The sequence below is a fragment of the Melospiza melodia genome, chromosome 5, assembly GCF_035770615.1.
Source record: "Melospiza melodia melodia isolate bMelMel2 chromosome 5, bMelMel2.pri, whole genome shotgun sequence".
NCBI classification, from domain to species: Eukaryota; Metazoa; Chordata; class Aves; order Passeriformes; family Passerellidae; genus Melospiza; species Melospiza melodia.
In genome coordinates this window covers 80,567,119-80,594,785 of record NC_086198.1, presented here as the reverse complement: position 1 = coordinate 80,594,785, position 27,667 = coordinate 80,567,119, and the positions used below count along the sequence as shown (strand labels likewise).

The window sequence follows — 27,667 nt, the reverse complement described above, 5'->3', positions numbered from 1 at the left end:
TAACAATTCATAGGACTCAGCTGGATTCCATGTCCTACCAGTGAACTCAACCCATACATCACCAAATAAACTGTTGGATAAATAGATAAGCAAACTGTAGCTGAAATTGAAGATGCCCTGGGCCTGACATAGATGAGCATTTCCTGATTTGTGAGTCACCTCCTGACTAACTGTACATGCTATGGAACAGAAAAATCTAATCTGGTGTGTCAAAGAAAAAATATTGAATTAATATCTTTGGATCAACAACTTTAGAAACTTTACGTGGTACTAGCAATATGAACTTCAGAGGGAAGGAATACTTTTCTACATTATCTACTAAAATTTTTCAGTGAGTGATAAACAGCAGCGTCAGAGCAAATATGAGCTTTTCATTACCCTGTGACGATCATCACTTCCTTAGATTTTGTCAAACTCTGCAATCTGAAGATCAGGTTTCTGCTTGCTGTAATCGTGTCTCCCTTCCCTGCACAGGAGTCAATAAGATGCAAAAAATATCATTGACAAAGCCATACAGGATTTCAGTGATTTCTACTCCATCTCCAGTCCAGATTTCTTATTTTTTGCATCAACTAGAATGTCCGTTCTGGATATGGTAATGTTGCTTTTGCTACAGTCAAGTTGATATCTTAAAAAAGTAAAAGAGGGTTACCTGAAATACAGGAAGGATAGCTCAGTCTTAACACTTAGACTGATGGTGCATTGCTAGCAATTAAACTTTCCAGACTTATCTTAAAATGTTTTAAAGGTGTTCTGAAAAAAATTCAGCCACATAAAATAAGTTGACTGAGGGAAAGCAGACATAAGTTTTCCTGCTAGTGGCTTAGCTGTAAGGTTATGCCTCCTAAGATGTTTAGCAGATTGGTTCTGATTTTGTTGTTTCTGTTTCAGTGGTATGACCCATATATTCTTTATCTTGTCAGCTCTTAAATTCCAGTTTGATGATGCTTTGTTTGTGCTCTGTCAGAACCTTCATTAATTTAATTATCTAAATTATCCACATACATGAAATCTGTATGGGATGGAGAAGCTTCAGTGAACAGGTCATGACATTATTTTTCATATACTTGTTAAAAGTGGCATGGGACAGGAGAACTGTTTGATGAGACCAAGGCTCTCTTCTATAAAGTTAAATACATTTTCATGAAAGTCCTTTTTGAAGAACAATTTAGCGGGAATTGACTAAGGCCCCTTGAAGCAGAGGGAAAGGAAGTTGTTTGTGGGTTGTTAGTATTGACTCCACTGGTAAGTAGAGAGGGAAGAAGGAAACTTTTCTTTTCTTTTAGTGCTTCTAGGATGTTGTTACCTCGCTGGTTTCTCTCACTTAGAAGCTCAGATTGGCTTGGAGCAATCTGATATAATGGCCTCAGTAATGTCAATGTCTCATAGAAGTGATTCCATCCTAAAACCCTCTTGTAAATGTGATGGCCTCAACAACCAAACTGCTTCACCAAACTGCCTGTTACTCCCCATGTCTCATGGCTCACTGCCTTGTAGACTCCTGTCCAGAAGACAACTTGTATTCAGGACTGGATCTATCATTACCTCAATGGCCACGTAAGCAAAAGTCTTGAAATGCACTATCATCTCAAGAGGTTGAAGCGGAATAACACAGTAATCCTTGTTCCAAATTAACTGAACAAACTGGCAGACTGCCCAAGATCATACAATGAAGCACCATGTAAATATCAGATTGTCTCTGAAACCAGTTTAGTATCTTCATAAATTAAGATTAAAATGCCCTTTAACATTATTTAAGTACTTATGGTGACGTACAGGCAAGAATTTGCTTGATAGAAGAGTAAATAAATGGACTCTTCCAAATTTGCAAATGTGCAATGACCTAGCTAGCATAGGTCTAACAATCTTTAGAATCACACCAACAATTAATCCAAGTGCCCTGGCTGGAGCCCAGCCATAGTAATGTAGTTCCACCTGACTGACTAAACTTCTTTTGTAGTTGCTGTGGGTCTGAAGTTCCTACTCTAACAGTGACAGCATATCTGCTAAAGAGCCTGCATCTTTTACCCTCCTGAACAGTAGCACAACTTTTCTTCTTTTCTTTCTCAGCTATTATTTCACAAGGTAACAGAATGGAGAACAAACAGCAAAGCAACGGCATGATGAAAGAAAATAATGCAGTAAAGAAAAAAGTGGTGAGTGAATTAATCAAATCTTCTTTCAAGGCATTTGTTTGCTATTTGGAGACTGGAGGTGGAAAATAATTATAAAATAATTATTATAAAATAATTATTTGGAACCCATATGAATACTTACTCTTTTTTTGAGTAGCATATGTTTAGTTTCTGTAACTAACCAACGGTGATTGGAAAGAGTCAAAAATTGTGAGCATGTTAAGGTAAGAAATTATGTACATATTAATCACATGTAGCCATGGTATTTGTATTTGAGTATGAACTGAACTACTTGCACCTATTTAACATGAAACAAAACAAAACACAGGTGTCTGATTCATCTCAAATGCACTCTCTACATTCCAGGGGCTTGATTCTCCTAACTTGACTTATTTTTTTGACTCTTACAACAATTCAAAGGGATGATAAATGTTGTCCAGATCTTCTATCAACATGTATAATAATTGTACACACTCATGAGTATCCTCTGACTTTCTATTCAAACACCAGTCACCTTGATCTGAGCCAATGACATCTTGAAATTTCTGCATCATAAACTGTTTCCCAGCCTGCATTGCTTAGTGGAATTACTTACTATGTCTCTGAGAGCTCTGAGATAGTTCTGAGGTATGTACATATCAGAAGTGAAAACAGCTCAGATTTACACCAGTATCAGCTACAGTCACTTGGGGACAATTCCCAGATGCACATCATTGCCAACTAGAAGGTGTCATTTGACTCTTAGCAGTTCAAAATTCCGTGTTTGCAAGTAGGTACCTTCAAATATAATAGCTGAAAACTTTTATCGTCCCCAGGTGGCATGCCTAATCCCCATCCTTAACACAGCAGTCGTGTGGCGTTTCAGATCTAAACCTCCTAAGGCTGTGGAAACATCCTTAACATCTTAATTGCCTACAAGTCTTGTGGTAGCTTCACTTTCTACCCTCGGCAACACGGGAAGTCTATCTCACCTTAGTCTAGAGTCCTGCTCACCGAAAGGCTGCCCGGATCTCCAGCCGGGACAGCGGCAGGGGTCCCTGCAAGCCGTGGTCCCCCAGCCTCACTGCCACTCGGCGGCGGGGCCGCGATGGACACGAGTGGTGACATTGCCCTGCCCTACGTGCTCTGCTGGCTCAGGCCCCGCGGAGGGACAGCCCCGGGCACGGCGGCGGGCGGGCACATTCCCCTGAGTTATGTGCGAGCACGAACAGCAGCGAGCCCGGGCTCCCTCCCCATCGCTCGGGTCCTGCCCGCAGCCCCGGGCACCGGATCAGTCCCCTCCGGAGAGCCGCCTCCTCCCACGGCCGGAGCAGGGACCGGGACAGGGCCGGGACAGGGAGCGGGACAGGGACCGGGACAGGGGCAGGGATAGGGACAGGGACAGGGACAGGGACAGGGACGGGATAGGGGCAGGGACAGCGATAGGGACAGGGGCAGGGACAGGGACAGGGACAGGGACAGGGGCAGGGACAGGGACAGGGGCAGGGACAGGGGCAGGGACAGGGGCAGAGACGGGGACAGGGACAGGGATAGGGACAGGGGCAGGGATAGGGGCAGGGACAGGGGCAGGGACAGGGGCAGGGGCAGGGATAGGGGCAGGGACAGCGATAGGGACAGGGGCCGGGACAGCGATAGGGGCAGGGACAGGGGCAGGGACCGGGACAGGGGCAGGGACAGCGATAGGGACAGGGGCAGAGACAGGGGCAGGGACAGGGGCAGGGACAGGGGCAGGGACAGGGGCAGGGACAGCGATAGGGACAGGGGCAGGGACAGGGGCAGGGACCGGGACAGCGATAGGGACAGGGGCAGGGACAGGGACAGGGGCAGGGATAGGGGCAGGGACAGGGGCAGGGACCGGGACAGGGGCAGGGACAGCGATAGGGACAGGGGCAGGGACAGGGGCAGGGATAGGGGCAGGGACAGGGGCAGGGACAGGAACAGGGGCAGAGATAGGGACCGGGACAGGGGCAGGGCCGCAGGGCCCCGGACGCCCCGAGCTCCCGGCGCGGCCCCCCCGCCGCCGCCGCCGCCCCCCGCGGCCGCGCCCCCGCTGCCCCCGGAGATGCGCGGCCGTTGCGCCCGTGCGGCGGCGGCGCGGACGGAGCCATGGACGGAGCGGCGGAGCCCGAGGCGCGCACGCTGGTGAAGCGCGGAGCGGGGAGCGGCGGCCGCGGTGTAAGTAGTGTGGGGCGCTTTCCGCGGTGCGGGAATGCCCGCGGCCCTTACCGCGGAGCGGGAGCGAGCCCGGCGCTGCGGGCGGGGAAGCTCGGCCTGCGATGCCCACGCCTCGGGGAGGATTAACGGGAGAGGGAGTGATTCCCATCCTCTCTGGCGTGACAGGGAGGGTGGTGCGCGGAAGCTGCGGGAGCCGGAGTAACAGCCCGGGGCTGCCCCGAGAGCCGGGCGCAGGTCACAGGTTGCACAGCCCGTCCCCGCTCGGGAAGTTGTTGGTGCCGGTGCAGGGGAGCCGGTGTTGGGCAGAGCTCAAAGCACCGCAGCCGCCCAGCCGGGACGCGGAGGATGCGCGGGGTCAGCGCTGGGCCGGGGGCGCCGCTGCCGCGGGTGAAGCGCCGGCCGGCCAGCGCTGAGCGAGGCCAGGGCGCCGCTGCTGCTCCCTCGCTGCTCCCCAGGACCATCCTATTGCCAAGCTCTCAGGGCGAGGGCAGAGGCGGAGAGAGGGACGGAGGTTTCCATGGCTCGCCCGCAGCCCCGAGGGCAGAGCTGGCGGAGGGCGCCGGGACCGCGGGCACCTGCCGGGAGCGCCTGGCCCAGCCGGAGCTGCGGCTCCCCGGTATGGTGCTCCAGAGTCCAGCCTTCCCGTGTCAATCAGCAATATCTGTTTTAAAATATTAAACTTCCTTATGCATGCACGCAATATTTGCCGCTAACGATTGTGCCTAATATTAGTCTGAGGAGGGGGCTATAACTAACCAAAGTACAACACTCTAAACTGTGTTTTGAAAAATGAGGTGCGAACTGTCATGCAGTAAATGAAAAAAAAAAAAAAAAAAAAAAAGGCAAATTGAGACTCAGCACAAATATTTCACTGCATACTGAACAAGGACTGGAGTTGAGAAAAACATCTGTAGAGCACAGTGCCCTGGGATCTGTGATTAGACCAAGAACGTGGGCTTTCACAAGTAAGCAATCCTCGGGTACCTGCAGGTGTTTACTGTGAGCTGACATGCAGCTTTCCTGACTGAACTCTCATTGCTGTGGTGACGGTGACACGTCCCTGCCCTGGGCTGACAGCAGGGACGCATGAGCACACACACTCCCGGCCGCGAAGCCAAGGAACACCTGTGAAGGAGGCGTGGCTGCCTTCTTGCTTCCTGGCCATTTAAAAGACACTGGGGCTTGTGCTTATCTTCTACTAATGTTGCCACAGGGTAAATTTTTTTTTGAGCAACAGTTTGATTTTTGGGTTTTTTTTTGCATTCTTGCTTCATTGTGCTTTCGTCTTTATCTGGTGTTGCTGAAACCTGAGCAAATATTTAAAATAGTAAATGAGGAGACAGGCTGTGGAGAAGCTGAAGTTCATGTTCCAGGTTCCAAAACCTCTGAATTGAGTGAGCCTGAAGTTTTCTGCAGCTGCCTATATACTTAAAAACTCCATGGTATTGAATAAGTTTCTAAACCCAGCTATCACAGTGTGAAATTTTCTATGCACCTCTGTGATTTGCCCTGCAGTATCTTCCACTTAGCCTCACGTGCATATAATTTGCCTGTACTGAAATTTTTATGCATTCATTGATGGTTTTAATAACCATTTGGCTATATGTTCCAAATAATTTTGATTGCAGGATTTTCTGATGTGTCTAATGTTGTTGAAGTAGAGCCCTTTAGAAATATTTCATTGAGATTACTGCATAACACTTGGGAACTCACACTTATTGCTTGTGAACCCTTTGGGAGTAGCCTGGTAGACCACCAGAAATATTTTCCCCAGCATTCATTCAGAGTAGTAGCAATTCCTTCTAAGTGCAGGAATGTTTGCGCATAGCAGAGAAATAATAAGCACCCAATATGAGATGTTATTATCAGAAGTTAAATAAAGCCTTATGTCAAGTTTCTGCATTTTGTTGACAAAGTAATGGTGCAAGCTCTGTGTGTGTGTGTGGCAGGCTCATTTTAAGAAGCTGTCTAATAACAATAAATTGTGTTTGGCTTATGTAATGATCTCAACAGGATATATTTCGTACACAAGGCTTTTGGCCCCCTGCACACTTCCTCCTGACCTGGCCAAAAGCAGGCTGGTTAATGAACTGTGTAATCTCTTAAAAGGTTCCCACACCATGTGGATGAAGTGAAAAGCACTCAGCCACCCTGCAGGGTTCATTTTGAACACTCAGAGCTGGCAGCTCCGAGCGTGGCAGACCCACAAGTGCTGGGCTGTACACTGTGCTCCCCACCCTGGCACCCGGGTGTCTCATCTCGTCTCCACAGGTGACAGAGCCGGTGACAACAGTGTGGCACAGGAGCTCTGGCACATGCCCATAGCCACGGCGTGTTCACCTGCCCTGCTGTGCCCACAGGGCTGGTGGAGCTTGTTCCAGTCGCTGTCACTGCAGCCATGCCATGTGCCAGCTACACAACCCTCCTTCATGCTCAGGACCTGCTTTTCCCAAAGTGAACACACAGCTTTGTGCAGCTGACAGAACGTATTCACTCATTAACCTGCTGTGGTGTGGTCAGTGATAGAACCGAAGCTGAGTTCCTTTTAGGCATGCTGAAGCAGGTCTTCCTCCTTTTGAAAGGATTGGGGCTTCAGTGAATGAGGAAGCTGGGCATAAATTGCAGTGAGCTGTGCCTGAAATTCTATATTCTTATCATAGCTGGTTTTTAAATTGAAAACACATTAAAAATACATTCATTTTAGCACATTCAGAGCTGTCTTTCATTATCTACACAATGATATTTGCAATTGACCAGCCACCCAAACACTAACTCCAATGTCTCTTGGGAATGGTCTCTTCTGCCATATTCTGTCATCCAGCAGGAGAAGTGAATGGCAGAAAGTAACATTAGGGAAGTTGGAAAGAAAGGCAAATGCAAAATCTCTCAAATCAAAGCAGTTCTGCCTTTTATTCAACAGCTGATGTGGAAGCAGAAAGTGCAGATTTGGACTGAAAAGAGTATGAAGAGGATGAGGGGAGTAGCCCTGAGGAGGGAGAAGTACGGGTGTGCCACTGGCAAAAGGGCACTGGGGAGTTTGTGGCGAGTGGGGGATGTGGTGTGCACACCATCTCATGGATTTTCAGCCAAGTCAGATCTACCCACAGACCTGTTGTATCACATATATGCTATACCTCACCTCACTGTGTTAGTGATATACTGTCAACAGTTTCCTTTGCTGAGATTATGCTTCCCCAGCATTCTACTTTTTGATGTGGGAGCTGCTACAACACTTGCAGCAGAACTCTGTGAGGTTGAAAGAAGTTCAAATGTTCACTTATGCCTCCATAGATGTTAAGTGACATGCTGTCACTTCAAATGTAATGTTTCTCAGAATGAGCAGGGGGAAGTGTTTCAGGCTATTATTCTGCAGCAAGGACATCTGCCTGCAGGAGCTATGCAAGATAGCTAAAGGGTCTTTAAAACCTGAGGTATGTTAATTCTGAGTGTATTAGCAACGACTGCTTCTTTTCTTTGTTTTGCAGAATTGGTCTGGGAGTCTTGTTGCAGCCTCCTTAACTGGTGCTTTTGGGTCGTCTTTTCTTTACGGCTACAATCTGTCGGTGGTGAACGCTCCCGCAGGGGTAAGTGACTGACTAAAGTGGAATTTAACATCAGTAGAGGGCAGCCTTGTCCAACTATTGTCTCCTCAGCATCCTGCCCTTTAAAGTACCCCTGACTACATAGTAGAAGGGGATTAAATCTCGTATAGCAACATTGTTTGCCCAAAACCTTCTTTCTGCTTCCCGTGAGGTTTTCACATAAATTCAGTAAGTGTCAGAGAGCTAAATGCTGCTGTTGAGGTGAATGGGTGCACATGGTTTGCTTCTCATTCTCCCAGGTCCAGGCTAATCATGACTCTTCTTGCACACTTTTATGTGATAAAGCATTTGTAATATCGGACTGGTGAGTATTCAGTGGCTGCGTGCACACGTTCAGCAACTTCTGTTCACGTCATCCAATTCTAGAGGGTTGCACAACATTTCATTCCCACAGCACTGATATTGTAAATAATGCCTCTGGTTTCCTCTTAAATAATGGGCCCCCTGTTCTGTTGTGATGTCTTGTTTGGTTCTGAATTCTAAACTTCTTCAACTACTGGCTGCAACATGTGGGATAGATTCGATGAATAGAGCACTGTGAAATCAGTATACAAAATTTGTGGCATTTCATTAAAATATCAGTTATTGCAAATGGAAATCTGAACATTTTGTTTTTACACTGGCTGTCTAGAGACCCTCAATTCAGTCAAGCACAGCAGGAAACAATTCAGGGGAGTTGCAAGCAACACTATTTTGAAAAGTAACTCATAAATATTGGAAATAAACTGTGCCCAATATTTAGTTCCTTTCCAAAATAGTTCACTTCCAAAGCTAAGCTCCTTCTTTTATGAAAATCTCCTATTAAAATATGTTGCTAGATTTATACCTAAGCAGGTTTTTCATGTTAAAGCTGGATGCAATATTTATGCAAATAACAAAAGAAGCATTTTTTAAAATTTATGTTCTATATGTGGATTTCACTTGGTAAAGTGTTGACCCAAAGGAGCAGGAAGAGACTCAGCCTATAGAAATCTTTAATTGCTTGCTTAATAACTTCTGGGAGTTTTCTTCAAGTTCCTTTTATATACTAGTTATTCAAGGCTGGATAAACTGGATGTTAGCATGACATGTCCAGTCATCACTTTACCTTGCAGTAATCAGAGAATAAAAACAGCTTAGAAAAAATCAGCAAGAAGCTGTAATTCTGTGAGCAATGGTATTGATTGTCCTGCTGGAAAAATCCTTCCTGCACTGCCTTGGGGCTGTCAGCAGAGCAGTGAGAATGAGCCAATTTCTAAACTTTTAAGTACCATTTAAAAAATAGACTGTCCTGGTAGTCAGAGCTTTCTGTCACTTTCTGCAGGAGTAAGGGAAAGAAAGGATGATGGGATGTGCTCCTTGGCAGCACTCAGAAAGTTCTCTTTGAATCATGTGATAGATTACAGTGGTGTGGGCAGGGAGGTTGAAGATGCAGCCCTGTGAAAAATGCTAAATTCCAGGTTTTGTACTTAATAACACTTCCAGGATTGTCTGGTTCTGTTTGCAATCTTTAGCGTGGCTTTTGTGCTGGAACTGGGCACTATGCTGATGGCTTTGGTCAAACCATTACAGGTATGGATGAAGTCTCCCTTGGTGTTCAGTGTTTAATTGAGAGCTTCATAACTCTCTTATTCACGTTAAGCCATACATTAGCTAGGGCTAAGGAGCAGTCCTACTGACAAGGAAGCTGTGTAGTTCAAGAAGAAAATACCACTCTGTCCTCTGGCCCTCTCTCCAGGATTGATGTGTGCCATCCATTTGCCTACAGCAGACCCCTTTCCTGTCCCTGTCCCTGCAGCTGCAGTGACCAGGTTGAAGGGAGAGCAAAGGCTGAGGTCATGGCCATGGTGGGCAGCAGTGAGCCACATCAGAGCTGTGCTTCTTGCACCACAGCAAAAGGAACCTTTGCCCCATCTGTTTTCTCCTGTATGTGACTCAATCAGTCTGCTGCAAGGTGACCCTTTGGGAATGATGTGAGATGACAGAAACACCACAGCTGAGCATCTTGCAGCAGTACAAAAACCAGCCTTGTAACAAGTTATACTGGGAATGCAGTAATTCCTACAGGTTGTACCCTGTGTTGTCTTTATAAACTTGGTAGGAATAATAATTTCTTGTGGTGACATGCAGCTCACAGCTGACAATGTCAGATTGTCCTTTTCTGTATAGGATGTTGGGTATCTTCTGCCCCTGTCTACCTCAGTACAATTCTTCTTGATGCTGAAGTCCTACAGGCTTAGAGGAGGACTGTATAACCCTTTGATAAGTAGTGAAAAAAGGCTTGATTATGACAGTTGACGAAAACACAGAATGTTTCCAGAATCCTAGAACTGAGCATGTCAGCAGGAGCTGATGGAGTGAAGGGAGTAAATTTAAGACTGAATTGTTGAAGAACTATATGTAAATTCTTCTTGTGTCCACTTCCTTTCAGTGCCACAAGTTGTGTCAGCTCATCAAACCACAGGGGAATTCTCCTACAGTTCTCACTGGTGGGCTTTATTTCAGGTCATCTCATGAGGCAGAGTTAGTCTGACTTCCTGATTGTTACAAGGGGGAAATAAGCTGCACATACTCTGTTCAGAGCTGAGCTTGCTTCCCACTCAGTTCCCTGTAGTTCTGTGGGAAAGAGCATGGCCCATCACAGGTATGATTCCCTGAGAAACCCAGAATTACAAGTTTCCATGGCCTTGTTCAAAGAGTCACCAGAATTTATTAAAAACATATGGGAGCATTTGGCAACAGGAAGACAAAAGCTTTAATTGAATATAAGATGAAGCTGTCTTTTTCTGAGCTGGATTTCTCCAGTTCATTTCATGGACTGATTGTGGCAATGCCTGTGGAACAATGATGTGCTTTGTGCTCTGTGAGGGAAGCAAAGTCCCTGCTACTTTCTGCTCTGCAGCCCTTGCCCTCTTCCTGCAGGAGGCTGCAGCTCTGAGTTCCTATGGCACAAACACACAGCCTGCTGTGACAGCTGCTTCTGTCGTTGTCACTGTGTGTGAGTGACCTCTGTAACTGAGGGTAAGACAAGGAAAAGATTTCTCTTGTTTTTAAAATATATCAATTAAATTCATATATATATAAATTTATATATTCCTTATATTCCTCTTCTCTTTCTCATACCAGCACTACTATCATAATGAAGTGAGGCAGTTGAGAAAATAAGATACTGATATCTATCAGCCACCATTTTTTGTAGGCTTTGTTTACAGGCTAAAATTTCTGTATACAAGTTTATGCTTTTAGTGTTATGGAGAGACCTGATCAAAAATTCCCAAGAGAGTTTTACACAGAATTTAATGGATTTGAATCTAGTGGATTTGTTCTACCAAGTTTGTTTTTTATCATGTGCATCTTCTGAAAAGTTCTATGTTTTATTAGCTTCCTATTTATTGGTAATGGGAGTCCAGATAGAGGTGTTAGTACATGTCAGAACATCCATCTATCTGTCACTAGTGAGTGTTTTAGTTTGTACTTTCTTTTCTTGAATATTTGCAGTTATTTGATGTCTCCTTGTAAATAACTAAGCTATGCTGAGAAAATTAGTCATAACACAAGGGGAGAGTAATTTACATACTATTTTTAGCCATTATCATTAACAAGAAATGCTATTAGTGTTCTAAAAGTGTTTTCTCTCAGTAATCATTACTATCAGAAATTAATTTCAAATAGACAAGAAGATGTCTGAATCGAAATATAATCTGAGTACTGGTGTTAAAGAACTAAGATGTTACTACTTGATTTAATGGCAGATTCATTTGGAATCTTACTCTGAAACTTCTAAATTATTCAAGCACCAAAATGACTTGTCTTTTTTATTTTTAAAATTATTTTTAAATGTTCTTTCCTGTCTGTTTAGAAACATTCAAGATGGGATGGGAGAAATAAGCCTGTTCTCCTTTTAATTCAGGGTAAAAAAAAGTTTAATAGAAATTTGATGGATGGAAGACAAGAAATTGTATATTCCACCTTCACCTTTCTTAGGTATTTTGTCGATGGAGAGGTGATGATTTTAGTTTGCTAAAAGCCCTCAAATAGAATATTTCATGTGTCCAAGGCCAGACTTTAGGCAAAGTTTGAAATTCCTGGTTTGAAAAGGGAAAATGTGGTGGAATATTATGCTGAGAAGAAACTGGGAAGAAGTAATTAAAGATACAAGACCAAGCTTTTGATACCGTAGAGCTTGAGAGCTTTTCCCAAGTGTGCTGTGCCCTTCTGCTGTAGTGACTGCAACTTCTTGGTACTGCATCCTCACCAGAGCATCAGGCACCAGGGTGGCATTTCATTGGTTTTGAAACAGGAGCAGCACAAAAACAAGGAAGCTTGACTAAAGAGAAAGTAAATAGGAGATGTCTCTGCAGGCAAACAGAGACTGTGTTAAAACACTGTCCTGGAGCTACGACATCTTTACCTTTTAAAAAGATTAAAAACTTATTCTAATTAAACATCAGGGAAGGGAAGTTGTTAGAAGGCATCCTTCAAAAATCTGTGGTTGTGCTCATGTGAGGAAAGCAGAGGAAGAGTGTAAACTTTGGCAAGTTAAAGGCTAAAGGGTGATCTTGTCCTGGGCATTCTTGGCTATCTGTGGAGATTTTTCCCCATCCCCATACAGGGTTCAGTACTGCCTTGTAGTAATATGTATATATACTTGGACAGACTCACCTAGTTTTATTGCAGTTTTATCTATAAATGAAGCCCCATTTTTTGGAGGAGAGAGACAGAAGAGCAGAAGTGATTCCTGCAAGAAAGATACTGCGGGTTTTCTGAGTTTTTAATTCTGTTTCTCTCAGTTGTATTCCTCAAGTGTGATATATTTTTTTGCACATATTTTTATTATTTATTTTCTTTCAGTTTATCAAGAAGTTTTACAATGAAACTTGGGAGAGGAGATATGGCTTCTCAGTGGATGAAGGCACGCTGACACTCCTCTGGTCAATAACCGTTTCCATTTTTGCCATCGGTGGCCTTGTGGGTGCCATTATTGTAACCCCAATTGTGAAGTTCTTTGGGAGGTAAGTGTTTTGGAAAACTTGAATTTTCTAAAGTAGTTTCTCACTTAGTCTCTCTAGAAGGTTTTACTTTTATTACAAAACAAAACAAAACTTTAGATTCTGAAAACTTACTGTGCATCATTTGAGTTGCAGAAGCCATTTGTTCTGAACGGGCAGTGGGTTGAGATCTCAAGGAGTGTGACTTGTCAAATATGCCAAAGGAAAATACATAAAATACAAATTATTTCAGAAAAGACTGGCAGCATCTTGTTTCATGAGTTTACTAAATATCTTACTGTAAACAAACAAAGCTATCATCATATCTAATTTGCTTCTTAACAGCATTTGCTGTCATATGGTAATAAAAATTTACTCTTTTTTCAATCCTTGTATCCTTGTGTCAACTCAAAGCACAGTTTGAAGAACTGGACTAGGATGAAGTTCCTGTATGGCCTTCCCCAAGAAGGGGGTAGGGCATTCTGTACAATCCAGTATTTTATCAAGTCTTGACCATAGAGAATATGAGTATTTTAGGAATGTTTGTAATGGTGTGTGTTTGCATTTTTGCTGCAGGTACTAACTAGGTATTTCTGTAAAATTTTTGTGTCATACAGTCTTTCAAATAGGATTTGAAAAGTCATTTATCATTCATTTATATTTAGAAGAGCATGGGAAAAAAACCTCACCATTGTAGCATTCATCATAACTGCTCGTTTGAATTTTTCTTAATTGTAAATTCAATATTATTTGATATCTTTTAGTCAGCTAAATCACAGGAGAACATCATCATTCAGGCTTAAATATAAGTGTAAACCTTTAGTGTTCTTACTTCCCTATTTCACATTCTGACTATTTCCAATAGATTGTACTTTCCTAGGTCTATTTTTCATTCTCCCAACCTGTCCATATGTCATATTTCATCTCAAAGGGTGTATTTTCAGTTCCTTCATTTCATGCTTACAGCAAGTCAGTATTCTTAGCTGTTACCCATTTTTCATTATTTTTTTTGTCACTTGAGCACTTGATTTCCAATTTTTAAATATTTTCCCTAGTTACATTATTTATTTTTTCAGGTTTTCAATTTCTTCTGCCAAATCATGCATTTGGTTTTAACATACTTGTTAGAAATATGAAATTGTGCCTGACTCAGACTGATTAATTCTCAGTAAATAGCTGAATCTTTATTAAAACAAAGTGAAGTAAAAATGGGTTCACAGAAGTCTAGAATTTTCAGTGAAGAGTAGAAGAGCTTTGTGTGCAGGTTTGTCAAAATTGATAAAATTGTTAAAATAGTTAAAATGGTGGCTGATCTGTGCTGTAGATACACTTCCACTGGAGCTGGTCGGGTTTCTAGGGCAGATCTTTACACTTGCAGACTCTGCCCCTGTTTATTATGTTTATCTCCATGATGCCATGAAAACAGCTGTGTTACAGATACAGAGTGCTGGAGCAGAGATGGGAAGGGGCTGTGAATAAAGGCTGCTCACCAAAGAGTGGTTCTTGAGTTTGCTGCTCACCCTGCAGAGTGTTTGTCTGGTCTAGGAACCCAGACTGACACGTCATTATGGTAATTGAGGAGCACACAGTGAAATGTTGACAGAACAATAAAATACTTTGCTGTTAAATTGCTCAAGTGTAGGTTGGAGGGTTGTATCTATGATGAAGCTGAGCTCCATTTACACTGACACAGAATAATGAGCTAAGGGGGATTAAAAGCACTAGTCAGAAATAATGCATGACTTTAAAAGAACACTTTTGAATCATATTGCTATAAGGTTAAAAACATAAATTCCAAATTACTGGATTCCTATTTACTTCAAGAGACATGTAAAGTAATTTTTTGAAAGGGAACCTTCATCCACATAAACATAATTCCCAAGTTCAGATGTGGCTTTAGCTCTTTGTAACTTAAATTCTCCTCTTCTAACAAAGAGGGTCTGCTGCTGTTTATCCTGACACCCAGACCAATATGCTCAAGGGATTGTTTAGGTCACTTCCAGGATCTCTCTCGAAGGAGGGAGAGGCTGAGCATCACACCAGGCTCCTCTCCTTGCTCTTGGTACCACAGCCATTGGTCACACTCAGTGCCTTCGGTGAGAGAAGGGGCAGTGCAAGGGCTCAGGGTCAGTGTGCACAAATTCCTCTGTGCCATTCCTTGCTCCTCACTCCCCTGTGCTCTAGCGTGGGTCCCCATGACCCACAGTCCTTGCTCAGGCCTGGACCACCCTCTCCTCCAGTGATCTCGTTACACCCTCACTCCATCTCCCCACAGAAGCCACCCCTGCAGCCCCAACAGCCCCAAACCCTGCCACAGACACTGCTTTCCAGAGCAACACCCTAAATGCAGTGTTCTCTTCTTTTCATTTCTTTTTCATTCTGTCAAAGTCTTTGTTTTTACCATGCTTTGTTAGGCTGTGCTTTTCTCTTCTCAGCTGCAAGTATAAGGGTTTGCTGGCCAACTTTTTCTCAAAAATATGTAGTTTATAGTTTTTATTTAAATTAAAGGAGAAAAAAGCAGTACCTTCAGATGAATAAGACTTGTTTGACCCAAATGAACATTTTCTTTCCAGTTCTGTCATTATTTGTATCACTTCAGCCATCTCAGAGTGTATATCCATCTGAAAAAATCTGTTCTAAACAGTTACAGTCATCAGTCTGATGGTTGTGCTGTATAGACCAAATGAATTGTATCTAATTTTTCTATCTTCAAGCCATGCTATTCATTCAGTGTTCAAAACTCACTAGAAAGCAGGAAACATGATTAAAAATACAGGTGTTAAATATAGTTCCTTTCAAAAACATTTGCATATGTTGTGAGAAGTTGGGGGACTTTTTCAATGGGGGTGAAATTTCCTCTTGATACTTACACATTGAAAAAAATTAGAGCTGGTGGGACAGGAAAGGGGTAGACAGCTTTCCTGGTCACTCCTTTTTAATTTGTCCCTCAAACTTGAGCAGAAAGTTCTGAGAGATGAAAACTAAAAGGAATTAGGGTATTGGCAAATCAAAAGTTTAGATGTTTTGAAAATTTCGAAACGCATTTTTGTGATTTGGTTTATGCTTTTTAACAAAGTAATAACTTGCCATAAAGTGTATTTCTTTTATTTGAAAAAAAACCCCCAGTATTTTATTTAACTGTTATAGAATGAAATAATTTTAAAATGTGGAAGAAGTATGTAAACCTGTATTTTTATTAATTCAAATAATTTTTAGAAAAGCTTTGCTTTTTATTACTTGAATGAACCCAAACATTTTTCCTAACTCTACAAGTAGGAAGTAATTTTCCTCAATGTATGGTTTCAATATTGAGAATTTAAGGATGAATTATAATGACACAGGTGATGTCACAGTTGGGAAGTTCTTGAAGTGTCAAAAACTGTATGTCACATTAAAGTGCCTGTAGTTATATCAGCTTATTGCTATTTGAAGTATATTCTTTGGGTTCTCCATACAGTCATCTATCCAGAATATGCTTAATAATATTCATCTACAGAGCCTCAGACCTGGCACTTGGGTTTTAGGATGCATAAGCTGGCTCCTTGCTGTGCTGTTGAAGTACAGCTCTTTAGTTACCTATGTTATGTTTTCTTTTAAACTCTGGTGTAGGTTTGAAACTGTACCCACGTGGGTATAGTGCTGTTTTTCAGAACTCCACACATCTAAGAGGCAGTGTTTGTTAGGCGCTTTTTATTTTTAGATATTTAAGAATTATAGCTTAGTGTGCTTCTAATATAGCTACATTTAGCAGCCAGGATGCTGGTTTCTCCCTAAACCATCTTTGCCTTTTAGGAAATGCACATTGGTGCTCAATAATGTGTTTGCAGTGGCAGCTGCCCTGCTGATGTCCCTGTCCTTGCTGGCTGGATCGTTTGAAATGCTCATCCTGGGCCGCATCATCATGGGAGTGGATGCAGGTAAGCTTTGGTCCTGCTCTACATGTCTGAAATGCCTGTGCTGGGCACACACTGCAGGTCAGCTTTGGTCCTGCTCTACATATCTGAAGTGCCTGTGCTGGGCACACACTGCAGGTCAGCTTTGGTCCTGCTTTACATGTCTGAAATGCCTGTGCTGGGCACACACTGCAGGTCAGCTTTGGTCACACTCTACATGTCTGAAATCATTGTGCTGTGCACACACTGCAGGTCAGCTTTGGTCACTCTCTACATGTCTGAAATGATTGTGCTGTGCACACACTGCAGGTTAGCTTTGGTCATACTCTACATGTCTGAAATGATTGTGCTGTGCACACACTGCAGGTCAGCTTTGGTCCTGCTCTACATGTCTGAAATGCCTGTGCTGTGCACACTGCAGGTCAGCTTTGGTCACTCTCTACATGTCTGAAATGATTGTGCTGTGCACACACTGCAGGTCAGCTTTGGTCACTCTCTACATGTCCGAAATGATTGTGCTGGGCACACACTGTCTCCTCTTCCCCTGCCAGAATTTGCTTTACATCAAAGAGGTGTTCCAGGGACTAGCAATAGCCACACTGATTTCACTGGGACAAAATGGCACACCAAGGGCTGGAGGATCTGATGTTTGGAGGAGACACTTGGATGGATGCTCACCACTGCTAACAAAGCTGTTTTTTCCCCACCTTTCCTTTTCCAGCCATGGTAGAGTGTATTTGTTTCCATGCCATGAAAACCCCTTGACTAGGAGAGTGCTTTCTGCTATTAACACTGCTTTTTGCTGTGCTTAGCAGTTGTTGGATCCCATGTTAATACCTGTAGGACTAGGGAAGGTTGGCACTTCATCAGTTGTTCCTAGCAATATGGTGTTCCCAGTTTGAAAGTAAACCATGGAGGCACTGCAGCACCAGAATAACCTGGCAGCTAGAAGGAAGGGTTCCTGCTAATTTTTATCCCAGACTACCATCAAGCAACCAAACTTCTGGAGCTGTGCAAACATTGCCATTGCACTGAACAGGGTCATGCATTTGTTTGTTCTGTTCCTGGCTTTAAACAGCATTCCAACTCTTATTTTATGCCTATTGTGAAGAGTTCATTGCAGCAATAAGCCTGTATTGAGAGGAACATCTGCTAATACAGTAAAAATACTCCATCTGACAATGTCTGTTCTGTCTGACTGATGCACTGGGCTTTTGTTCCTTTACCCACACCCATGTTAACATGATTTTGCTTGCTTTGGGATGAGAAAATTGAAAATATAAAATCTGTTCTCCTGGAGATTCTCATCTCTGAGTAACCTTTGGTGCTCCACATCAAAAAGTAGCCTACACACGTTGCTGTAGATCTGTAATAGATAATCAATCCCATTAAGTCATGTGAGACTAATTAGACATGCAGGGAAAATAATTCATGTTATGTATGGATAGATATAATTCTGTTCCTTGCATGTTTTTATGCCACCCTTGTGAGCAGATTATCACTCAGGCTCCTTTCAATAGAAATTGTTGCATACCTGGCATAATAAATATGTTTTGACTTAATATATGGGTTTTGTTCTTCTTTTGTAGGCATTTCATTAAGTGCCCTCCCCATGTATTTGAGTGAAATATCTCCTAAGGAAATCCGTGGTTCATTGGGTCAGGTCACAGCCATTTTCATTTGCATTGGTGTTTTCACTGGTCAAGTTTTGGGGCTGCCAGAAATATTTGGGCAAGTAAGTATTTAACAGACCTTTTCTATCAAAGAACACAAGCATGCTCTAAGTGTCATAGTTTCATATTGTGACTGGATTCTTCACAAAAGTGGAAAACAGAAATATTTCTTTTTTGTTATGAAGCACTTTGAAAAGTAGTTTCCTCCATGTCTTCTACAAGCACATACTAAAAGCATGGTTAAGTTTGGTAGATGTGGCCAGCAGTGTCAACAGCTTGAGTGGCTTGTGTGTGTCAATATGCACATCTCCTTTTCCCCCTTTCTTGATGTACATCTATATTTTTAGTTTCCAGTTCCTTTGGACACCATGGAAATGCGTAAGAGCTTTTATATTTTTGATCTCTAATTTTTCAGTGTGAGATAGAGCTGAAAAGGCTTGGTTAGAGTTATTATAAAATCTGAATAGGAAGATGCTTGCATAGTGATTATAGTGTTCCTTGTAGTGCAATCCTTACTTGCCCGGCTTTTAGACTAAGTGATAGAAGAGCAGAGTTAACACACACCTCTAGGGAAAGATTAACTATTCAGATAAGAGGTTGTCTTGTTGTCATAGGCTGAGATTAACTTGGTGGCCACTGGATGTCATCATTACTCTGAATAAATGAACTCGAGTTTTGTTCAGGCTGGCAATTGGAAATACAGAATCACACAACGGGTAAGGATGGAGGGAGCCATGCTGGTCATCTGATCTGACCAGGTGTTTTCCATTCAGAGATGATTCTTCAAGGCAGTGTGGAGGAAAGGTCTGCAGCAATCCTCTCACAGTGAAACTTGAACACAGAATCCCTTCTGTCAGACAGAGAAAGTAGTAAGGGGTTGGAAAGTGAGAGGAGCTTTTCCTTCTCTGTCCATCCAAAGGCAACTCCTTTGTAAATACATGATGCCATCCTCCCGGACACTTGTATTTTTGCCTGACAAGCTTTCTTATTCTGTCCCTTTATTCTGTTCAGCTCTCCTAAAGGCAAATGATTTGATTCAATTTACCCTTTACTGAAGGATTGATTTCTCCCCTGCCCATCCAAAGCAATAGATTTTAGGGAAAAACTTAAAATGGCTTTTATTGTGTCACTTCAACAGATGTCCCTTCAATTAGCTTGGGAGCAAGTTTATTACAAACAAGCGTATGAAATGTCAAGAGGTTAATTTGATTGATCAGAGTATGGCAGCCCTTATGTAGCAGGAGATTTTTTTAATTTGGGTTTTTGATACATGCATGCACTTTTAAAGTTGAGGTGTCAGGAAAATTCTTATTCCTTGATTTCAGCTCATTAGTGCTAGTTTTATTTCTCTTCTTGGCTTCCTTTCATCACTGTTGTTGCTGCTACCAAATTATGGAGGTAGTGTTTCTGTTTCTACAAATTCCTTTAGTGTGAAGTTAATTAATATCCCACCATTAAAGACAGACAGTATGTAGGAAGAAATATGCTTTATCTACAGAATTAGTTTTGTCAAGACGGGTAACATCAGCAAGTAAAAGAAACAAAGTTTTGGCTGATGTGGATCACAATATTTCAAACCAATTTATTGCAGGCAGCTTGAATATTCTAGTTGGGTATGTGGGTGGGGTTTTTTCTTTTCATTCCTCTTGGTTTCAGTCAAACAGGATTTTTTTTCCTTAGATTTGTGGGGTTCCCATTGAAACTCCTTCAGTGGGAGTTGGTTTTTATTTTGCTGCTCTGTAGTTGTTTGTTTCTTATCAGAATTTGTTGTAAATAATACTACTTACAAAAACTAGTCTTCTGTCATAGTTTCATAAGGTTTCTGCTGAGATCTGTCATGTCTATTACTTGTAAATTGAGCAAATATCTAAGAGGTTGTTAAACATTGTATCTAAGCATCGATGGTATTGAAGAAAGGAGGGACAAAACCAGAGATGAGAGTCTTGCTGGAAGAGAATCTTTGGAAAAGGGATGGACATAAGAATGGCTGTCGGCATGACTGAGGTCCTTCTTGCAAGAGGAGGTGACAGCAATATTGCTTGTGTGGTCAAGTCAGCAGAGGGAAGGGACAGGAACTGACTGCACCTTGTTAACACAAGGAACAAGGAATAGAGTGGCCTAATCTCAAAGACAATATGGCTATAAGAATGATTTTTTAAAATAAATATTGTGTGAATAATTGCATGCTGAAATTTGTCAGAGTGATGTTTGGAACAGACTCCCGGCTGAAGTAACTTGAGCAGAAAATTAAAATTTTAAATTGGAGCTTGATGCATTTATGTGAATTACATGAGGTTGTTGCCTTAAGTGGTTCTGTAGAAGTCTCTCTGCAGAAAAGGAAAATGTTTATGTTGGCTGTGGGGCATAGTGTTAACAAGCACTTATTAACAACCTAAGTGATGATTTCCTCTGTTATCAAATGCAAAAGTGTTTCTTAAAATGTGAAATTGTGATAAAAATAGCTCTAAAGCAATGAGTATTACTTGAGGCAACTCAAAAGTCCTTACTGCTTTTTGTATCAAGTATGTTAAGGAGCCCTAAACAGATTTTTAAACAATCTTTCTTTTGTCAAGATTGGTCAAGGTGCAGCAGGAGGGATGTGGGCAGCCCCAGGTGCAGTGCTGAGGGGCAGTGTCAGCTCTGGCTGGGTTACTGGCTCAAGGCTGGTTGGCTGTTTCCCATTCCTTCAGTTTTCCCAAGCTTTCTATTGAAAGAGCTGAGGATTGGCAATCTTCTCATTTCCTTCTAATACCTTTTCACAACAGTTCTGTCAATTTATTCACATAATTCTTTTGATCAACTGTTATTTATTCCTTAGTACTTTTCTGTTTATTTTTTTTCACCACCTTCTACAGTGTGCTTCCTCTCTCCTCCCCCTATCCCCTGTGATCTTTGTGTTTCAGATTAAACTTCACCTCCTCTAGTAACACAAGCTCTTTAATCTCTTTCTCACCCTGTAAGCTGTTGTCTCCAATAGTTCCTGGTTTAAATTCGAACCTAGGAGAACAAGATTATACAGCCAACCCAGATGAAATAATACTTTATAAAAAAAAGAATTATATTAAATATTTACTGGTTTTCCTGGGAATATTTTGTCTGAAGTAATGCAGAAATGCAATTTTTCATGCAAATTAAATACAATTTAATTCTTTTCTGTGTCCTGCCATATTGACATGAACTAGACAAACATGACTAGGTCCAATTTTTAAATTATAGTATAAAAGAGCAAATGGAACAAAAAATTTACAATCTAATAAAGACTGTAATACCTAAATACAGGCAATATTTTTGATTCTGGATATATAGAATTTCATTGTATTTGCCTCCAAAGGTACTAATTTTAGAATGTGTTTCTTCAGTATGCAGTGCTTACCAAGAGTGATTATGTGAGAAAAGTTCCAGTTGTGATAGCAGTCCTCTGCTGCAGTGACTTGATAATCTTACTTGCTTTCCACAGTCCTAATTGCCTCCCATCCAACAAATTGCAGCTATGCTTTTTATTCAAGATCCTGATTCTTATAGTTCTGGAAAATTCCTGAGGCTTGGGAAATTGCACCATGGTAAAGGGGGCTGGTGATCAGAGTACAGAGCACAATGACTTCATGTGCTGGTGACCTGCTTCTCCCCAGCACCCCAACAAGCTGTGCGCTTCTTTTCACCTGCTGGCATTTGTGTTCTGTAAGCCAGAGTCCTTAACTCTTGAGGAAGCCACGGCATCTGTAGGTGACAACTTGGTGCAGGCCCACGGGTGTGCAATGATGTTATCTGCTGTAATGTGGGCACTGAATTATTGCTGCTGGCTACAGGATTATTTAATTCAGGCCATTTTTGGTTGTACAGCATGTGCAGCTTTCCATATATCTGACTGAAGGAAAAAAACAGATAATAAGATAAGGACAAACTATCTTAGACCAGTCACGTCTTCAAACACTGCCCTTCAGGTATTTCTGTTCTCTCTGTTTCTGTGATTCTGCAATTGAATCACCCAGCCTATTTTTCCTGACAGATTGCTCTGGCAAAGCAAAGGCCAGCACACTGTCAGCTTCAGTTTTGAAAGTTCAAATTTACACTTACTGTCTTGGGGAAATATTGTCTGGCCTGATTCTGACACATTCCATGTAACTTTAGGTATCACTCTGGCTAACTCATCTAGTTCCTCCTGCAGGGAACGTCCTGCTCCACAGGTTTTCCTTAGCATGGTAACATCTCCTAAACATTGTAAACTGTCTGATTGTCTATTCTATGGCTTCATGTTGTTTAATGAAGGTGGGCTTTAACCTTTCCCTAAATTATAGAGGATTTAGTTTCTGAATCCATTTGCAGTAGTCACAGTATTCTTATTTTCAATATACATTGGGCTTCAGTATCTCTTTCTGTGTATCAATACCAGAGAGAAAAAAATGTTACACAGTGTATATATTGATTCAGGACCGGTAAAGCTGAAACAGTTGCCTTTGCCATGCCATGCTTTCCTCAGACCTCGGCTTTGAGCCCCTTTTTCCTGCTCTTGGTGTACCAGGCTTTGCCAAGTTTTCCCTGGAGCTGGCCCCAGTGCCTGGCCAGCTCTGGCTGCTTCTCTGACTGAACAGCTGCTCTTCCCATTGGTACACCAATGGACAAATAGAATTTGGTTTTTGTCTGTTGACTTCACTAGCCCTACTTTAAAAACTTCAACTGTTTCTAGGTCATGCAGGCCGGAGCTTGCCTGACTACATGGTTGCATTGTTTCCTAGTGGATAGCATGTTTCCCTAAAAACTTTGCTTGGCTTGCATGTTAAGTCTTATCAGGGGAGCACTTCCTGAATGAACCCACATGATGTGGTAGTGTTTCAAGGCAAAAAAAACCCCACAAACACAACAAGGTAAAGATCCTGACGTGTTCATCTCTTGAGTGTTGCTCGTAGAATAGATTTAGTCATTCTGTTATAAAAAGAGTGTAATCAAGCAGTACAAGGTACAGGAGTGAGCAACAATGATCGGATTTGGAAAGTGGCTTCTTGAGGAGAAAAATCGGGGTTAAACAACTCTTGTGGGTAACCCCATGCTGGGGAAACACTCAAAGCACGAGTGCATCAGAAACAAAGTGTGCCAGAGAAGGTTTAGAATTTATTCTGAAATGACATGCTGTCTTTTCTAGACTCTTCTCAATCTTTCTTTAAAAGCACTTGGAATTTATTGCAAAAATCTTGTACATGGTTAGAGTTACAAACTTTATGAATTGGATGCTATCTTTGTCAGAGAAGACATATTAATTAGTCTAATTAAACTTTTTTGAGGATTTTTAGCAGCTTTAATGCATATTTGGATAGAGAATACCTGTTGTTAAAAAGGTATTTAGCAAGAAATAGGTTTGTGATACACAATGACACTGGCCAAGTTGTCCTCCTCATAATTCATTATTTTAGCAAAGAAATTCTGCTACTGATATAAGTATCAATATCAATTTCTGCAGCAAATTGAGCTAAATCTGGAAAAGGACCAATTAATTCCATAGACACTGTACAATATGTCAGTAAGGAAGCATCTTTGTGATGAGTCCCTTTCCAATTAGTTTTTTAGACAAGTGAGCCTTGCTGAGGAATAGTTGTGATAAAACTAAAAACTTCTGTAGATGCTGTGTTACACTCTCATTTTCTTTACCAGACTTCTTAAAATGATTTATTTGATGCAACAGATAACTGTGTATTTAGGAAAGTTTATTTAGGAGTGTTACGTTTTGCTCTGCCAAGGTCTTTTAAAAGTACTCCTTCACTTGCACAAAAACAGACAGTGATGGAATAGGTTGTACAACCTGTGCAGTTGAAGGCTGTTCTGAAAATAAGCTTTGATTTTTACTTGTCAAAGCTTCATTTTCAGCATGATTTTGCTTTGTTTTTCTTTTATTTTCTTTTTTTTTTTTACTGATCCTTCTTCCTAAGACTCTTGACTCAGATTCAAGGATTCCTTAAAAACTGTCAGTGAATTATAGATGAGTAGAGAAAGCAATTCCAAATTGCTCTAGGGACCTGTAGCTTGCAGGTGGACACTAATGGCAAAATGGTCTGCTGGAGATGCTCTTGAAATGAATCTGACACATTAGCATGATAACACAAAGTATGAATCAACCACTTTCTGAACATTTTTCTATGAGCTCTTTTGTTCTGTGTGTTTATCTTCTCCTTGAGCCATGATAGTGACTATCGTTAAAGATATTATTCTTCAAAATACAAGTGAGAATTTCAGAGTATAGAACAGAGAGCTCTTGTGGCAATAAGAGACAGGTGAACTCTTGCAGCTTCATGCAGAGTGTTGGAAATTAAAGTAGCTTATCCTTATGCTGTCTACAGAATATAAAAAGGTGTTTGTACTTTCCATTAGAGTAGGACAAATACCTCCACCAGTTTAGCATTTTCCAGCATCACTTGAAATCCTAAAGTGTTCTCTTTGTAATAATTTCAAACATCTGGCTAGAATAAAAAATCCCATAACATCTTTACTCTGCCTAGTTATATTCTGAAAGTCTAGTGAACTGAAGCAAAGTCAAGATTGGAAGCCAGTAATTAGTGGCGTGACCCAGAGTTCCAGTTCTGTTCAGTTTCTTCAATAATGACCTGGATGATGGTGGAGGTGTTTGTATCTGTAGAAACATGCTGCTTTGTGGAGTCTATTTGAGTATATGAATTGCTAGTTCTTAATGAGTTCCTAAGAGCAAAGGTGAGTGTAGGACTTGGGATAAATATCAGGAATTTTCCTCATCAGCCCTGGTTCCCAGTTGTGGGGGTTTTTGGTCAGGATTTGTCTAAGTTTAGAGCAAGTGGCCTCATAGTACTCCTGGGAACCATCCTGCTGTTGAGCCAGGCTTGCAAAAGGTGACTCCAAGTTACCCTGGTCCCTGCCAATCCACTGGACTGCTGAGCTTGTACAGTATTTCTTAAAAACACAGAAGCAAAACTGCCTTATATTCATGTACTAAAATACAAAACTGAATGAAAAGCTAAAGCCTTCCCTGAAGAGTGTTTTAAAACTTCTGCTAAGGATACAGGAGACACGTTGGTGCTTATAAGTGGCTGCTCAAATCCTTTAAGGGGATGATAATGCTAAGAATAACTCAGAGAAACACCCTTACAAAGAAAGGAATTTCAGGAGGGAGGGAGGGAGGGAGGGAGGGAGGGAGGAAGGAAGGAAGGAAGGAAGGAAGGAAGGAAGGAAGGAAGGAAGGAAGGAAGGAAGGAAGGAAGGAAGGAAGGAAGGAAGGAAGGAAGGAAGGAAGGAAGGAAGGAAGGAAGGAAGGAAGGAAGGAAGGAAGGAAGGAAGGAAGGAAGGAAGGAAGGAAGGAAGGAAGGAAGGAAGGAAGGAAGGAAGGAAGGAAGGAAGGAAGGAAGGAAGGAAGGAAGGAAGGAAGGAAGGACATATTTCAGTGCTCATTCAGATAGTCATTAATTTCAGCATGTGTTTGATGTCTGCCTGCACTTCCTGCAAACTCCTACCAGACACACCAACTAAGAATTGCTTGAGGCAGTGATTTTGAAGATGGAAATCCTTTTTCAAATATTCTCAGTTCTTTTTTTTGTCTAGCCATGGGACGTTTCCATCCTCTTTTCACAGTAGCACATAAGGCATGAAGTTTGTTACTGCTGAAGCAATTTCCAAGTCTTTTATCAAGGCACAAGCACTTCAATACAAGCTGTGAGTTGCTGATCAGGGACATGAAGGTCACCTCACTCAAGGGTTGATTGATCCAAGGAAAGATGCTGTGCAGGCACCAGACACAGCCTTGGTGGGTCTGATAGAAGTGCAGAAATGCTGCCAGGCCCCTCTGGGTTGTTGCATATTCACAGTTGAGTAGGACCCATGGGAAGAGGTCTACTCTGTCATACCTGCCCTGCTGGGGGAATGTGGTAGAGTTGATAAATTTCTAATGGAGACATTAAGTGAGGTGCTCTGTTTATATCTATTGTGGATCAAATGAGATTATGTATTTACTGGAGATTATAAATCAACTTTTTATTGGTTCCCTGAGACAGACACAACAGTATTTATTCATCCTTTTTCTGTACAGAACTCATTAAGTAATGCATGGGAAAACAGCTGTGTGTCTTCATGTTTGCAAATGAGTTTCAGTCCATTAAAGTTGTGCTGTGAGGCTTCAATTCCCAAAGTTGTAACAACATATGGCTGATGGGCCATTTGTAATATTGAAATGTTGCAGTTTTGCATTTGGGAAGGAGAACATCTTACAAGAGAGGAGTTGTCTGAAAGTGGAAATGTGGTTATGGAAATAAGAGCACTATGGAGATAGATATATAATTTACACTCTACAATGAACAAAATACTTAATTACAGAGCATCTAATGTTGGGATGAGAGTTTATCATCAGTGAGGACTGCTGCTCATAGACAGTGAAACAGTGCTCACCTGACTCTTGAGAAGATTTCTATGTAGCTGTTCCCTGCTTGCTTAGGTCAGTTGGAAAAGCAGTAGACAAGCTTTCCTGGAAAGATATCCTTCAAAAGATGTGAAGGAAAGAATGACATCAGAACACTGTGGAGGCTGACAGCAGTTGTTTATCATTTTCTCCTTATCCACTGAAACATAGTTAGCCCATGTAACTAGACTTAGAGCATTTGTTTATACTAATATTTAAAATATGACATTCTGCAACTTGATCAGACTTAAAAAGGTGAGTTTTTTCACCTATTGTAGCTGACCTAATAACAAATAGTGTCTGTCTATAAAACACATCTTACCTTGTGTAAGTTGGACTCTGCTTCAAATGTTTCGGAGCAGATGAATATTTCAGATTTTCCTGTTTCCTTAGTGCTTGAGTATTTGATAATAGTTACAAATCTCTTATTAAGCAATAAATCAAATTTTGACCTGTGACTTCCTTCCAAGTGTGTTTCACACACTGGGGAGATAACCCCCACTTAGAACATTTTTGAAGGTTCTTAACCTTCAAAATTAACCTTTCAGTTTTAGTTTCTATTATACATTGTAAAACTGTCTATTATTGGAAATTCATGTCCTAATATGTAAATTTATCTTCTACAAATTGGGTATTAATGCCATGGTAGATTGGTCAAACACTGTAGGATAGTATACAGTCATCATATTAAGTAGGAGGGTGTGTTTTTTACTCTTGAGTGCCTTTGCTTTTGAAACTACTGGCAAAAGAAAAAAAATGGGAGGTATATTATTGATTAGTATTTTGAGGGATTTTTTTAAACTTGAAGTAAATGTCAA

The 27,667-nt window shown here is 41.6% G+C and overlaps 1 protein-coding gene across 2 annotated transcripts in view; it reads left to right on the top strand.

Annotated features, from left to right (window-relative positions):
• The first annotated feature begins 4,241 nt into the window (after positions 1-4,241).
• Positions 4,242-27,667, top strand: part of SLC2A9 (solute carrier family 2 member 9) — a 79,812-nt gene continuing 56,386 nt past the window's right edge. For both annotated transcript variants that reach the window (XM_063157639.1, XM_063157640.1), the window contains exons 1-5: positions 4,242-4,310; positions 7,796-7,894; positions 12,743-12,903; positions 16,672-16,796; positions 18,362-18,507. In XM_063157639.1, the coding sequence (XP_063013709.1) occupies positions 4,242-4,310; positions 7,796-7,894; positions 12,743-12,903; positions 16,672-16,796; positions 18,362-18,507 (600 nt within the window). The remainder of the gene's footprint in view (positions 4,311-7,795; positions 7,895-12,742; positions 12,904-16,671; positions 16,797-18,361; positions 18,508-27,667) is intronic.